The sequence below is a fragment of the Ricinus communis genome, chromosome 10 (assembly GCF_019578655.1).
Source record: "Ricinus communis isolate WT05 ecotype wild-type chromosome 10, ASM1957865v1, whole genome shotgun sequence".
NCBI lineage: Eukaryota > Viridiplantae > Streptophyta > Magnoliopsida > Malpighiales > Euphorbiaceae > Ricinus > Ricinus communis.
The window spans coordinates 9379532-9395131 of record NC_063265.1 but is presented as its reverse complement, the minus strand read 5'-3'; the positions used below and the strand labels follow the sequence as shown (position 1 = coordinate 9395131).

Here is a 15600-nt window from a genome sequence, read left to right as displayed (position 1 = left end):
GCAGTATGGGTAATTGTTTTTTATGGTTGGATATATGATATTAGTGTAGCTGAAATGAAAGAGAAAAAACAATAATAACGGATTTATTTGCTTTTTAATTTTTGAACTGTCAATATTTACTATTTTTTTTTAACAATGTTAGCACTCACTGTTCGCATTGTAAAAATGACATATGTATATATAAATGTATTGTATTTTAATATTAAATAATTAATATATATTTTATTATTTAAAATTAATTAATATATATCAATTCAAATCATTTAAATTTTAGAATTTTTTTTTCGTGTTTTCCCAAAACAAAGACAATTTTTTTAACTTGATGGATGCCATGTTTCTAATATGTAAATACAACTATGAGCACGAATAATAGAGTAAATTAAGGAGCTGTAAATCTTAAACAAGGATCTTAAATATTGTCCTTATGTGTTATGTTTGGGGCCTCCTTTTAATAATTTTTGTTGGTCCCTCTTCTTTAGAAGCTTTTAATGGCGATTTGATTGATGGACGTGCTACGCTTATCTGAATCTACTGTTTTTTATATATATATATTTAATTTAATTTAATTAAAAGTACAAAAGAAATAAAATTTAATTAAAAAATAGAAATAAAAATAGTACAAAAGAATTCAATTGAGTTAAACAAAAATACTTAATCAAATTCAAAAATCCAAAATAAAAATTTGAAATTTGAAAAATCCTAATAATAAAATTTGTCTTTTTAATATAACATGATTTTATATTTTCATATTTCTGCAATAAATTAATATTATTCTTAACATGCTTATTTGTGACATAGGTAGGCTTGGCCAGCCAAGTGGAACGTGTTAAAAGAGAAACAAAGCCACGAAGAAGCATCAGAAACCTGACACTACCATTGAAAAACTCAAAAATCAGAAGTGGGGGCCAAAGCCTGAAAAGGGTCCGTTTATTTTCTAGTGAAGACATTTCTCAGACATGATAGCAGCAGCATGGATCTTCACTTCTCCTTCTCTAAGTCAGACAAATGACTCTCTCAATATATACATACGTTGCCTTTCTTGTACTTTATACTTTTGTATTTAATTGTTTTAAAAGCAAATATGTTCATGGAAAATATATGGATCGTTCAATATTTATATTTATATATTTTTTTTCTTTTCAATCGATGTCGGTACAGTTGTATTCATTCAAACTATAGTACCGGATTATCAATTTTAAATAAAGTGTTATATACATAATTTTAATATAACATTTTTGTCATGTGGTGATAAAATTAAAAGAAATCGTAATTTTACATGTTTTATTGTAAAACACTCCTTAGAGGAATAAATTCCTTTCATCGTAAGTAGATATCACAAAATTAATTATTAGTGTGAAAAGTGTTGCCAAGGACAATAATCTGGAGGCTAACAGTGCCGACATTGACAAATCATACGATCTAAAAGTCCAAACTCTCGCGTGTCTAGAGCCCGATTACATCATTCTCTATCTATCTCAACTTAGGATATATTAGTATGTTAAGCTCAAGAGAATGGAAAAGAAAAGAAAAAAATTATAAAGTGACAAATAAATTACTTGTATTTTAAAAAATAAAGATTTTAAACTTAACACTAAATTTCTTTAGTCTGGTGTTTCATTGTCTATTTGTTTATATGTTTGAAGGATTTGGACCAGACAATTACCAAAGCTTGCATACATTTCATTTGTAACCCTACCATCAGATGTTTATGTTAATGCTGTTGGTGGTTGCAGTCTGGGAGATTTGCATTTAAGCAAAGCTAAGATCTGATAACAGATGATTATTACTTGAAGTTGAAATTTACAGCTATTTTGTAGGGCTATTAAGTACTGACTGCATCAGTATTCACGACTAGTGCTTTTATTTACCCATGAATACAAGTAGACTACAGAACTGATTTTAAACGAAATATTACATAAATTAATTACATAAAGAAGAAGAAAACAAAGATTTTGAGCTAATACTTCTGTTGTGATTTCTAAAATTAAATAAATTTATGTTAAAAATAACCCATCAAAACCATTTGTTTCTTTTTATGAAAAGACTTTTGTAAGAAATAGAATTTTTCCTTATCAGTGGACCAATTTCTATTTGATTTTTTGTTCTTAGGGAAAGGATGGAAATTACCTAAAATAATATTTGAGTACTAAGATTTGTGATGATTCACTCTGAAATTGCCAGAGGAATGGACTCTTAACTTTGAAAGCTTTATGTAGCTATGAATATCATGTGTTTTACTTTTACACAAACAAGAAGAGAAAACACAGCCAATTCTAGGGGTGAGCAAAACCAAAAAAAAACCAAACCAAATTCTTTCAAATTATTTTTAGAATTCAGTTTAGTTCGGTTTAGCAATGGACAAATCGAATAATATTTTACTTCAACTCGATTTTTGCTCAAAAAGTATTGATTATAACCGAACCGGCTGAAATTTTTATAAATTGCTAAAATAATATTTATTTGTTTATATTAAGGAAAATCAATTTATTTAACTATAAAATATAAATATGTATAGATTAAATTACAAAAAAAATATAAAACAAAATTCAAAAAGCTGAAACCAATCATAACCGAATCGAACATTTTAACCGACTATTGCTTATCCCCATCCAATTCTATGCTTGGAGGAAGGCTATATAAAATCTTACAACGGGAATATTGCTTAATCTTACAAAAATACTCTATTATCATAAACAGAAGCTGACTTTTCAATAGCGCTATTGTATGGAAGACAACTGTGTCCAATCAGGTCCACACAGGCTAAGAACGGACCTGAGGACCACACCAAATATTAACTACATTTATAATCAACTTGTTCATTTAGAGGCTATAGTAATAGCTATCGTCTTGACTTAATCCATGGGGTAAAGTGTAATAAATATTACAGACACATGCCTGTCTAATGCCAGATCTCAATTACACACTTGATGCATGTTCATGGAATCCTAAGTAGGTTTCTTCTTATTGATTATAAAGAAAGCACAAAAACATTTTACATTCTAATTCATACAGAAGATACTAACATGCGAATTTAACATCAGAAATTGAAACCAGGTTTCTGTTTCATGATCTGCCAATTGTTTCTTATACGATAGATTCTTGACCAACCTTCCTATTGAACAGCCAGCTCGTGAATGGCACGTAGAGACAAGTCTAGCAACTTTTCTGGGTACGAGTCTGGTTAACGAGGAGCAATTGCAAAGTCAACTAGTCCACTAGTTCTTCCCTAATGCCTGGCAGTGATGTGTCACCTTGTTTTTCAGGAACTGCATAGACATTAAACATGACATTCAGTACTTCTCTTATAACCAACCACAATCAAGTCTCCCCAGAAAGAAGTGTCAAAGATAGAATTGTAAACCTGTAGAACATTACGAGTCCGAACAATTGGATATACAAATATAATTGACTCACAGTCACTAATGTCATTGGCTATAAAGTTAATCAACATCATCTCACTGTAGCTAGCTCATAAGGATATATAGATTGAAACACCATCTTTAATACTGGTCAATTGAATGTACCATAGTATACAAGTTTATCCTGTAAAGTTCCTGATAATCACATGTATTTGTCATTAGGCTTCTACGCGAAACTGAAATACACTAAAAAGGATGGCACATGCGAGAATAAATACACAGTGAGTGAGAATATTAGTGTTTCATAGCAAATTAGCTCATCTCAATAAGAGCCTGGGTCAAACACATAGATTCTTTGGGCTGCCACATGAGATTTAAATTCATTCTATAGGCTTCACATGTTAGAACAAAACACAAGATGACTGAACCAAAATATAGAGCCAAGCCAACCTTGTATATTTCTCCAATAAGAGCTAACAAGAGAGAAAAGAAAGGGAGCCAAATGCTCAAGTTATTATTTTTAACAAGTCACAAATATTTTGTTAGATATGGAAAGACCAATTAGTTGGAACCTTACATTTCACGGATCTCTTAAACTTCTTTTTGTTATATTCGTTTTGCCCACAACTTGTCGACCTATAATCTTGTAGAGGGTGATACTTCATGGATGCCAACTCCTCCTTTGCTTTCTCGAGCCTCCGCTTCTCATCTCTCTAGTGTGAAATTATATGAGCATCACAAATATTCTTTACAATCCCCAAAACCATATTTGATACAAGTGATTGGACATGCCACAACTTACATGGGCCTTATTGAACCCTACTATTTGTTGCTTGCAAAGCTTAAGCTCCATCTCAAGTGAATGAACTCGAGATTCAAAAGAAACCACACACTGTTCCACCAATTGTTTTTGCCTACCTCTGACCACCTCGGGCTGCCACACGTTCAAAGCAACAGAAGCTTGCCTAAAGAACAATCACAAGATTCATTAAGCATAAACAACAAAAAGAAAAAAAAGATCCTAATCAAAGAAATTGCCAAATTTCTCAACATAAATTAAATACAAAGTATTGATCAAAAAAACAAATTAGATACAAAGTAATCCAAGCCAGCTTTAAATTCAAACATCAAACTTCTTCAAAGCCAAAAAAAAAAAAATTATGAAAATCTTCAATATGAAAATTAACAGACAGTACCTTTTCACTTCAACAACCCAATGTCTTTTTTACACAATTTTTATTTTCTTTTAAGTTAATTTGGCGCAGACTAACATTCAAACTAGAAACCTTACAGCTCCAAAAACAACTCATTCTCAAAACATATAATACATAGATTACATTCTCCTATATGCAACAACCCTGTTTGTCGTAAAGCATACACAAAACACACAAAAGAAACACAATTTTGAATTCTGTGTAAGCACATCATATATAACAAGTAAATAATTAACAGAAACACGTATAGGTCTCAATTGCAAGAATTAAAAATGAGATTACCTGACCTTGTGTAAATTAGACAATTCATTAGCAGTATCTCTCATTTTGTCACTCTCTTGACACAATCTGTATTCAATATCCCTAATCTTCCTCTCACGCTCCATAATTTCACTTTCTTTTCTAAGCACCGCTCTTCTATGGGCTGCAACCTTCTTTTCTCTCTCCTTCTCAAACCTTAGAATAGGAAGAAAAAAAAACAGCAATTAAACTCATTTCCAAAAAATTGAACCAAAAAGACTTGGAATTTGATAGTACAGATTTTAGAAGTACCTGATTTTGTAAGTGGACTTTGCGGTGGAAGTGTAATTGTTAGGGTTAGGGTTTTGTTGGTGCTGCTGTTGCTGTGGTGAGGGAGGGAAGTCTGAGGAGAGGAAGTGGGACCAGAATGAGTGTTCATTGGATAATCGGTGGAGGCGGCGACAGCAGATTGAGATGCAGCATAAATCTTTATAGCTAAAATTCGAGCTTCTAATTCCGAATTCAATTATTTGACGCCATAGCTCATCTGGTAACCCTGACATCTTTCTTTGCTTATCAAAGGAAGTTCCATTGCCATCTTTTGTTTTAGATTTTATTTTATTACGGCACCGACGTTGTTTTCTACTATTAAATTTAATTTTTATTTTTTTTGTATATTATCACAGTATTATTATTATAACTAAATAATAATTATCATAAAACTAAATTAATTTTTATGAAATTATTAATATAAATATATAACCAAACTCGAGAACCTAATTACTTTTAGAAATAAAAAAATTAATTGATATAATATATTTATCATAAGATGAGGAAAATGTTTTAGCAATTATTATTATTATTATTATTTAGATGTCATCTTTGAATATTGAAAAAAAGAAAAAATTGGATCAAATCATCTATAACTGATGTCTATGTGCAGAAGTAAAATAATATTATTATTTAATAGATTTAAAATGACAGTTAGAGGTGATTAAAAGAAGAGTGACTATAGTTAATATAGAATTGAAGTTGGAGAAGCAAGGGATAGGGATGTAATTGCAAAATCAATATCTTAAGAGGGCCTATTGCAAGAATTTTACCATCAAATTGGAGTTCTCCTCCATTTCAAATCCTCACCTACAAAAACATATTCAAAAACTAAACTATATGCCTGCAATTTGAAGAACTAATAGAAGTATACGCAACTGCATTTTGTTGTCTGTATCTATGTGCACGTGCATTGGTAGCTCAGAATGTTTCTATAACATGTAATCAAATATTTAAGTTTTGTATGTCTCAACCACGATGGAAAGTAAGTGAAGACAATATTGTCAACGAGTCATTGCATGAGAAGTTCCGAATTCTATAAAAGCTAGAACCCAGAAGGGCAGTAGTTTATCTTCAGGTTGTTGCGTTGCATTAGCTGATAATAGACTTGAATCACATGAAAGTTACAAGATCACATGGGAGAGATGTCTGAGAAGTAATACTAACCACAGTGTTTACATAATTCGAGTCCAAAAGCATATATATTTCTATCTGTGGTGCAAAAGATTTTCTTCTTGCCTTTCACAATAATTAGAGGTCAAAACATCATCAGATTTGTTGCAGTCCCAACAATAAAAGGTTCCATCAATAACCGAGTCAGGAAGTAAAAGATGATACCTAATGTTATCGAAATAGGGAGAGCTGGTAGAGCTCGGCGGCACACAGACAACAAAATAAGAGTGCAGCCAAGTCCAGAAATAATTGCAAGGTAACATGCATATACTGTCATGAGATCATACATTGCAGCCCTGCCCACAAGAACACTGTAGAAAACAAAATCTCCAAGACCGAGTTTAATACCTCTGCTGGCAAGCATAGAGTCTTCAGGAGCATCCCTCCTTACCTGCTCTCTCTCACTCCCCAATCGCAGCATATCAACAAGAGGAGAAGTTTCCTCATCCACAGCAACGTCAGACTCCCGATTCCCAACCATTGTTGAAAACTCTGATGATTCCCTGCTTGATGAGCACCTTTCCCTAGAGAAACCAACCAATGGGAACCTCTCTGAATCATCTCCATTCCCGATACCCTCAACATTCCCAACATTCCTAACTGGAATGGATGTGTACTCAGAGTTCACACGATTTTCACTCTCATTTCGATTCCGATTGGCATTTGATACCATTTGCATCTCCACGGACCCCGAATCTGAAACTCCACCAACCAAAAGGTCCAAACTCCTACCCTGATTATTCCCATTTTGTGAAACTGTTGGCCGAGCCTCATAAACCAATGCTGGGAGTTCCTCATCTCGGCTCTGAGCCAACTCCACAAGCAACTTAAGTGGCCCACCAGGTGCCAAAACTGCCACAAGATCATAAACTGCCAATGCAACCAGCACAGTCCATGTAGTCCACTCTGGTAGTTTAGTAAACCAAGCTGCCACAAATATCCCTAATGCCACCATATATCCTTGCCTAAAAAATATCGGTATCCCACCCCCAAACACCGATAATACACCCACAATTGTAAAGTTAAATAACATAATAAAGCAGGTAACCGAATCAATTGGAATGGAGAAATGCTGAATCAATGACAAAAATATAGAGCCTCCCATTGAACCTAGAAAACAACAAGAACACGAAGTCAAAAAAAAAGAAGGTACAGCAATGCCAAGGAAACAAGTAAACAGCCACTAGTAAACTAACACAATAAAACTACTGCAATGAAACAAAATTTAGCAGAAAACATGTAATTAAGTCTATGCACCAAACGAAAAAAAATAAAACAAAAAAGCACACGCAATGGCAATGTATTTAGAAAACGCAAACTTGGAGCTGATGTCTTTATGGGTAAAAATGCTAATCGAGAGCCAGAACTATATAGTTCTTAAAGAATATAAAAGGAACCCGGAATAGAAAATATCTTTAAAGCACACACTTACAAGTCACAATTACAAAATATTGATAATTAAGAATAAAAGAAAAGGCAAAATTAAGACAAACCCAGTAGAATTCTTGAAGAATAAAAACCCAAAACAGCAAATTATTTAAAATGCAAATTTACCTAATACAAAAAAGGCAGAGAATCGCATGTAATTCTTCAAGAAGCGAGTACAATTATAGTAATACAATAGAACCAGAAGAAAAGTGACAACAGCAATGAGAATGACAAAGACAAGAGCATTCAGTAACGATCCTTCAAGCTTCTGTGCAGTTGAGTCAGATGGGTTTTCGAGGTATACGAGATTGGCCGCAGTACGGATCGGCGGAGCCGAAGCAGCCGTCGAGAAAGGGTTTGACGGAGAGAGAGAATAGACAATGAGAACTACGAGAAGCATACAGATTGAGACTGGTGACATTACTCCAATAATTTCAACTCCGATTGATTCCAAAATGCTCGAGTCCATTGTCTGTGGTCGGTTGCCGAGCACTTGGTGGGTGATTTTGGGCGGGATAGGGAGATGTGCTTCTAAGGCATTTTTGGAGAGACTTGGGAACGGAGGTTTTGGAGCTGTGGAACTATTTCTCCTTTTGTACTTTACTCTTTTTTGTGTTGTGGGTTGCAATTTTTGTTTTACAGATGATCATTAATTACAAGGATAAAAATGATATGGCATGTTATTTGACCTCCATTCATTAGTGAAAAGCAAACATTTTCTGCTTTCCCTCTACTGGCCATATCAATTAAGACATCTATATAATATTTTATTACCTAATTAATATTTGCTATCAATATTTTGACCATTATAAAAGTATTTCTTTTTACACCACAAATTTAATCCGGTGATAAACATTATTTCAATTTTAGCAAATTTAAATCAAATTTCGTTATTTATAACTCAAAGATAAAGTTAATTTAAAAAGAAAAGATTACCTTCTAGTTTTGCATTTGTCACTTCAGATTGTATTTTATAATATATATATATAATATTTTTATCTATTATAGTAGGAAGTGGGACTCAAGCACAAGTCTCCCTCTGGAACTAACTTACTAGATGACAATCTAGTGATTCCTTCTTTTAAAACATTTTACTTTCTTTTTAATATTTAAATACTTCATCCAATCGATATTGTGAATACTTTATGATTTGACATCACAGTTTGAAGGTTTAATAATGTAAATAACGTATTGATAAAAGGCCATTCAATTTTCTTGATGACGGGGTTGTTAGCCTGCAATAGCATCCTAGGTCATAATCTCGACCCACCATGCACCAAGTCTATCGAAAGTTCTCAAGCAGCAGAACAGCTTTGCTCAAGCCGTTATCCTCTCTATTAGGATTGGAGAGTTCACTGGCTTCATGCGTTCAGTTTCCATAGGCGTTTATCAGATAGCTTCCCTTGTAATTGCTTGCGTTTATGCCCCTACTTCTAGCAGGGGTCTTTATGATTGATCTTGTATGGTTTTAGAATTCCAGGCGAGGGAAGAAGAAGCAGGAGGGTAAGGAACACCAGTCATCTAAAACAATAAAGGAGTACTTAGCATCTTATCATTCTATCCTATGATTACATAACTCGCAATTGAACAAACTCACAGGTTTATCAAATACGAAAATAAGTCGATGTAACAGCATGATCAAGATAGTGTAAAGGCCTGAAAATGAAACATTGCACTGCCAATTTTGCAGCCTTGTAAACTAGCTGCCAATGAGACGTGGCATGGTTTTATTTCACAAAGAATACAAACAGAAATGATAACAAAAAGAACTAAAAATAATAAGCATGGCTTAGGTGTACTGACCAACTGACTACATTTAATCTGAAACCTTCTACAATGAACACAAAATGATAAAGCAATAATTTTGTGGCTGAACGTTAAGCAAATGGATTCCCTCCAACAAAAGCAACAGGTCCTTGTGTTTGGACATTCCTGTTAAAAAGATAACTTATAAGTATATTTGCATAAAAAGGACAATGACGATGACGATGAAATAGGATAATAAAAATAATACAAACTCCAACAGTACAAAAAACTTACGGGTTTGGTGCTTGTCCTCCCATATATGCCAAGCCGCCTGCACCATCAAGGACAGGTAGATTAGATCAATTCAAAAAATCATAGCCAGATAATTTTTTAAATGCTTCAACTGTTTCCCCATCTAAGCATAAAATGTTGCAGGTTTAAGCGACACAACACAGCTCCGGCGATAAAAGCCTGAACTACAATAAATAAAACAGATACAGCTCACACACCAGGAAGAACTAACCTTGTGGTGCAGCTGGGACATAAGTTGTTACTGGATCTTGAGGAAACCATGGTTCAGTCATGCCACTACCAAGGAAGGCAGACTGCAAGTGGGCATCAGGCAGTGCAGCTTGTAAAGAACTCATGTCCAAGAACTGCAATATGATAACATCAAGATGAAATTACAACTACCAGCGTACTTCCAGTAGGCCTAACTTGCTATGTAAACAAATGCTCCATGAGACAATCATATTTATAATATAGGAAAGATAATTATACAATAATTGGAAAATAAACTCACAACTTATATCATGCGAAATCAGTAATGTGACCAGTGTTTCCAATATCCATTTCTGAAAACATGTCAAATGTAATAATACTCTAATAGCATGAAGAAATGCTAGAACAAAACTAATTTCCTAAATCCTTCCTTTGGCGTTGGACTTAAAAAGGGTTGTCCCTCCTGCAGCACAATCATGATAATCTAGGAATTATTGCATACACTGCATGAAGGCTATGATTAATGTAATCTTGCAAAGACTTGTGAACCACCACCTCACTATACTTTCCACCAGAATCTCCTAAATAGAGAAGTCTGTGGATGGAAGCATCCCTCCACCAATGTGTTACTCGAGCATACATATAGGTGAAATTACTGAACAACAACCCAATCTCGATGAAAGTACAAGCAAGACAACAACCACTTCTATTCCTAACATGAACGGACACTTCTTTTAGGCGCTTTCAGTCGTACCCTTTTTTTTTCTTCAGTTGGTTGCCACTATGATAAGTGAATTTTCAGTGGCTCAAAATAAGACAGTAATATTACAGAAACTATGTATCAGTTTTTAATGTAGAGCTGATATAATCATGCAAGATTTCAAGTCTTCATTTAAGGAATAGACACTTAATCTCCTAGCATCACACATGATCCCTATTACTTGACTATCTGAGGTTCTACATAATAACAGCCTTGCAAGTTATCCCGAACCAGGCATTTCCCTCAAGAGAAGGTTCCCTTGGAATCTGGACATTGGCTTATTGCACTACTTATTAGCAAATCGTGTGTGTGTGTGTGCATGTGCGTGTGCCTTACCATATTCCCTGGCTCTAGTTCAGAATCATATGGAAGATCAAATGGGTTGTTTGACTTATGATTGTTTGCATGTGACTGAGCTGGTTCCTGCGGAAAGAGAAGAGATCAATTACTACATAACTCCAACTAAAATCAAAAGGCATAGAGCTGATGCAAGTTAAGATGCAAACCATAATAGGATTCGCAGGAGTATAGGACGGCTCCAAGAGAATGTCTGACTGTCCATCCAGACCTGACAGCTCTCCTTGTCCATAAGGAGCAACTCTTTTAATTCCGTCTCTACTAGGGTCCTGCAAAAAAAGAGTTTTAGTCCAAATTGTAGATTGTAGATATCTTGAAGCATTACGAGATAAAAGGAACCTCTGAAGCCTTCAAGCCTGAACTCTGGTCAGCAGTTGAAGGCATACTTGCTGCAACTTGTTGAATGCTACTTTGAGTGGTGCCCTCTAAGGAAAGGTGCGTAACAGAATCTTCAAAAGCATTCCATGTCTGCACAAAAGCCAAAGTTTACCATTGACATGCAGCAATATATCGTCAAGCCACAGAAGCATCTGCTGTTCTTCAACTTGTATAGCATGACATAAAGGATTCAAGAAGGTCAAATCTTATAGTGTGGCATAGCCTACCTGAGCACTTGTGTTATCAGGAACTTCAACATTATGCAAACCATTGGTCCATGGAGCAGAACCTGATGCTGACTCTTCAACACTAGAGTTCTGAAATGGTGGCCACTGCATGCTTTTATCCGAGGATGAAACTTGGTCAAACTGTGCTGAAGAATACATGCTTGCGGATATGACAAAAGGTGTAAGATTTCCATTCCCTTGTGTGGATGTTGTGGGCTGAATATCAAAAGTAGCCCATCCTTCATTTTTGGGGATTGACAACTCCGGTGAATTTTGATCCACACTATTAATTGACTGCTGTTGAGTAATCCCACCAAAGAGGTCAATAGATGAGGGCAGAGAAGTTTGGGGAGTTTGATATGAATTCATAGCTGGAACTGGATCTAATGGTGAAATCTCAAACAAATTTACAGGTGGTGCTGGTGATGTGGCTGACAGTTGAAACAAATCAATAGGTGAACCTACAGAAGCATCTGCTTTTGGAACAACAGGTGCCTTAAAATGATCCAAACTATCATAACTCCCAGAACCAGCCATCTGTTGAAAAGTAGGCATTTTATCCTGGTGAGTCCCAGTTGCTTGCTCAGGCTCTGAGACAATATCTGCTAAACTACTAGAATTAAATGACTTGACGGAAACAGAATTGCTATCAAATGATCCAATGCTTCCTAGAGATGCACTTCTCTGCATAGAGGAATAATCTGAAATCAATTTACTAAAAAGATAAAAAGCAAGAAATGCTGTTGAGACCAAATGCAGGAACAAATACAAAAAAAAAAAAAAAAAACAATGTTGTATATGTGACAATTCCATTAACAAGGGTGCTTTTGGAGAATTCTCATACATGATTTGTCAATAAACTGCATAGCAAGCCAAAAAATTACAAAGCAAAAATCATTTTTGCACCCATATGTCATGCATACATGTGTGTGTTATATATCTACTTATATTTAGAGCATGAATTTATCAAGTTAAGAAATAAGAACAAAAGCAGACCTGGTATATCCTTTGTTGCAATTTGCAAGGTTCAGTTAAGGCAAGGCAAAATTTCATACATATATTTTATGCAAACACTTTCATATACAAAAAGAACAATGTAGATGTTGAATGAGTAAATTCACATCTTGCTGGTAACAAGGTTATGAGAAATAAGACCTGTGAATGTGGAATCCCTTCTGCACCTCTCTTAAAATTTGCTTCTGAAAATAGATCTATTCTTCGTTGCTGTACATCTTCACCCAAAATATTTTTAGGAGTCTGAATAGGTGGACTACTATAGTTTGGAGACTCTGTAGTAACCAGCTCTCCCCCACTAGACACAGAATAATCTGAAACTCCAGAAACAGAACCCTCATTTGCAAACCTATCCTCAAACATTCTATCACTTAAACGAGTAGGACTGCAAATAAAACTAGACATCTTCCCGACGTAGAGGCCTCGATCTGAACCAGGTTTGCGAGTGAGAACGCCAGCTTGTTTTCCATAACGTCGATCTTCGTACTGATAGTCATAAGGAGGACTTTGAGAATAAGAATGATAAGAGCTGGCACGCCTTGTCTCATCTTCGTGGCTTCTCATCCTCTGTCAAGTACATTGATGAATAATGCATTAAGCTTTGTAGTAATCGCTTAAGTGAGAGAAAAACAATAACAAAAATAAAGAACATAATGGGAATGCCATAGACAGTTGGGATTGTTTGATTCTGCTTCTAGAAATGTGGTTTTCAGAATATCACAAAATAACATATCATGTCTCAACTCTGCTGCAAAAAATTTAAATAAAATAAAAGTGTAGAAGATTTAATTATCCAAAGAATCTTCAGAATTTTATTTCAGAAACAAATTCCGAAAGAATTTCTCAACTGCTTCCCCAAGAAAAGAAAATGATTTAGAACTAGGAACCGAAAGTTCCGTAATACAATGTTAACATAGCAAAACATTAAATTTATAAATAAAAAAAGAATTAAAAAAAGCTGCAGTAAATTTGCAATATTACCTGCAAATCCCTTGGAGGCTTATCGTGGGTCTTTCCACCAGCATATTTCTTATCAACATATATGCTCTTTATAAACTCTCGTATTTTATCAACATTGCTGGAGCAAAAGAAAAAAAGTATAAGAGAAGTAATTGTTTGTCATATTAATGCCAAACATCAAAGCAAAAGACTGCATGTCCTGCACCTGTTATCAGGTAACCTTTGCCTTTGTTGGTCCCAATCCTTCAAATATATTTCCCTTGCACGCTGAAAAGATGAATATCTCATAAACAAAACAATAAGCATCCTACATTCCTACTGTTTTCATAGCCTATGAATGTGTAGTACTATTTGTACCTGGTTACCGCCATTTTGAAGTGCTTCAACATCTTGAGACGTGAACTTAGACATAGAAACTGACTTTACACGATGAGTGAACTCACGACTGCATAAAAAAAAACAGCAAGAATGCATTATAAGAAAATTGAATAGAAAATGCATGAAGAGAGGGTTAAATCATAAAACAAAAAGGAAAGACTTACTGTATCCCACTACAAGTCATACAAACGAAAGTCCAGAAATTAGTGCAAACAAACTGTGGACCCTGCACAAACTACAAAATTAGTTCCAAATCATGACCATCCCAGCAAGCGAAAAAGAAAAAAAAAAAAAAAGGAAATTCAAAAGCCTCAACTCTCAACTCTCTAAAAGATAAATGAAAACCTTAAAAGAAAAAGAAAAAAAAAAAAGAACTATCTTAAGCTAATTTGAACTGGGACCAAAACATCCATGTGACTAATCATCATCACCCTTTCTCCATGTAGCTTGTTCCTAACAAAAGCTTCAGCTCGAAACTACCCACTGAAATTATTACTAGATAAACAATTCTATTACAAATTATTTGCTACAAAATCTTATATAATAAATATTTAAGAAAAAAACAAGAATCGGAAAGAAAAGTTGCAATTTGCATTTTACCCTGTACATGCACAGAGTTATGCATTTACTTGCAGCTAATCAAACCCAAAACTTAAAATAGAGAGAAAGGAAGAGAATACCAAGCTATTGCAGTTGATGCAGCGACGATTAGGAGGCAACTTCATTAGTCCTCTTATTATCTTCTCATTTCGTTCTTCTTCCTTTCTACTTCCCATCTCTCTCTATATATATAAATTCAAACCCTAATGTTATAAAACCTTTTCCCTCGACGAATCCGAAACACAAAGACAGCTTCTCTTTTGGGGGGGTTCAAGCTCAAAATCAAAAATATAACAACAAAATATTTTGTAAAAGGAATAATAATCTAGGGTTTGTTTGGTGTTGTTAATTCTGTTACCGAAATGAACAGAAACACCAACAGTCTTAATAATTCAAATCAGCTCGATTCAGACCACAAAAAACTACTCTCTCTCTTTCTCTCTCTCTCCTTGCTATTGGGCTAAGCAGCATTTTGTTATTTATATAAAAACATTTATAAGAAAAAAAAAAAGGAAATGAATAATTTGGATGAATCTGAGTATCACAATTGGATGTTTTTAAAAAGTAAATAAAGGTTCTTTTGTTCAAAACTCTATGATTGTTTTTTTATTTATTTTATAACGTCTTTATCGATCATGGCAACGAGAAAGGCTGCCCACTGGTCATTATGGGATTTGCTATTGCCACGAATTATGGAATTGAATCGTAAAGCTCCTCGAATTAAAATTATGAATGCTAATCGTGTGGAAGCAGTAAGTATTTGCGCTGCTCAAAGTGGAAATTCTGATTTTATCTTTTTGGGCAAAAATTTATCATAGACTGAAAATTTTTTGACATGAAAATGATTAATTTAATAAAAATCATTATTATTAAAGTAAATCTAAAAATAAGAAAAATTATCCACTAACTCTTCAATATTAAACAAAAATTAATTA

General features: G+C 34.2%; 3 protein-coding genes across 4 annotated transcripts; all 3 read right to left on the bottom strand.

The window, feature by feature from the left end:
• Positions 1-2690: 2690 nt before the first annotated feature.
• Positions 2691-5457, bottom strand: LOC8268578 (F-box protein SKIP24). Its single transcript, XM_002530905.4, has 5 exons — positions 5126-5457; positions 4856-5029; positions 4162-4324; positions 3937-4072; positions 2691-3266 (listed from the first exon to the last, which is right to left on the bottom strand). The coding sequence occupies exons 1-5, from the start codon at positions 5374-5376 to the stop codon at positions 3208-3210; spliced, it is 783 nt and encodes a 260-aa protein (XP_002530951.2). The 5' UTR covers positions 5377-5457; the 3' UTR covers positions 2691-3207.
• Positions 5458-6158: 701 nt separating this feature from the next.
• LOC8268579 (presenilin-like protein At1g08700) lies at positions 6159-8433 on the bottom strand. Its single transcript, XM_002530906.4, has 2 exons — positions 7871-8433; positions 6159-7426 (listed from the first exon to the last, which is right to left on the bottom strand). The coding sequence occupies exons 1-2, from the start codon at positions 8211-8213 to the stop codon at positions 6402-6404; spliced, it is 1368 nt and encodes a 455-aa protein (XP_002530952.2). The 5' UTR covers positions 8214-8433; the 3' UTR covers positions 6159-6401.
• A 955-nt stretch (positions 8434-9388) lies between these two features.
• Positions 9389-15229, bottom strand: LOC8268580 (probable ADP-ribosylation factor GTPase-activating protein AGD14). 2 transcript variants are annotated; one of them, XM_048369845.1, is made up of 13 exons: positions 14746-15229; positions 14230-14300; positions 14045-14132; positions 13893-13954; positions 13709-13805; positions 12869-13294; positions 11714-12397; positions 11448-11576; positions 11258-11377; positions 11088-11174; positions 10014-10146; positions 9785-9821; positions 9389-9676 (listed from the first exon to the last, which is right to left on the bottom strand). In XM_048369845.1, exons 1-13 carry the CDS (start codon positions 14839-14841, stop codon positions 9622-9624), a joined length of 2085 nt encoding a protein of 694 aa, XP_048225802.1. In that variant the 5' UTR covers positions 14842-15229; the 3' UTR covers positions 9389-9621. The 2 variants fall into 2 exon arrangements, with proteins under 2 accessions (XP_048225802.1, XP_002530953.2); XM_002530907.4 differs by having other exon boundaries at positions 14230-14291; positions 14746-15228.
• Positions 15230-15600: the final 371 nt, after the last annotated feature.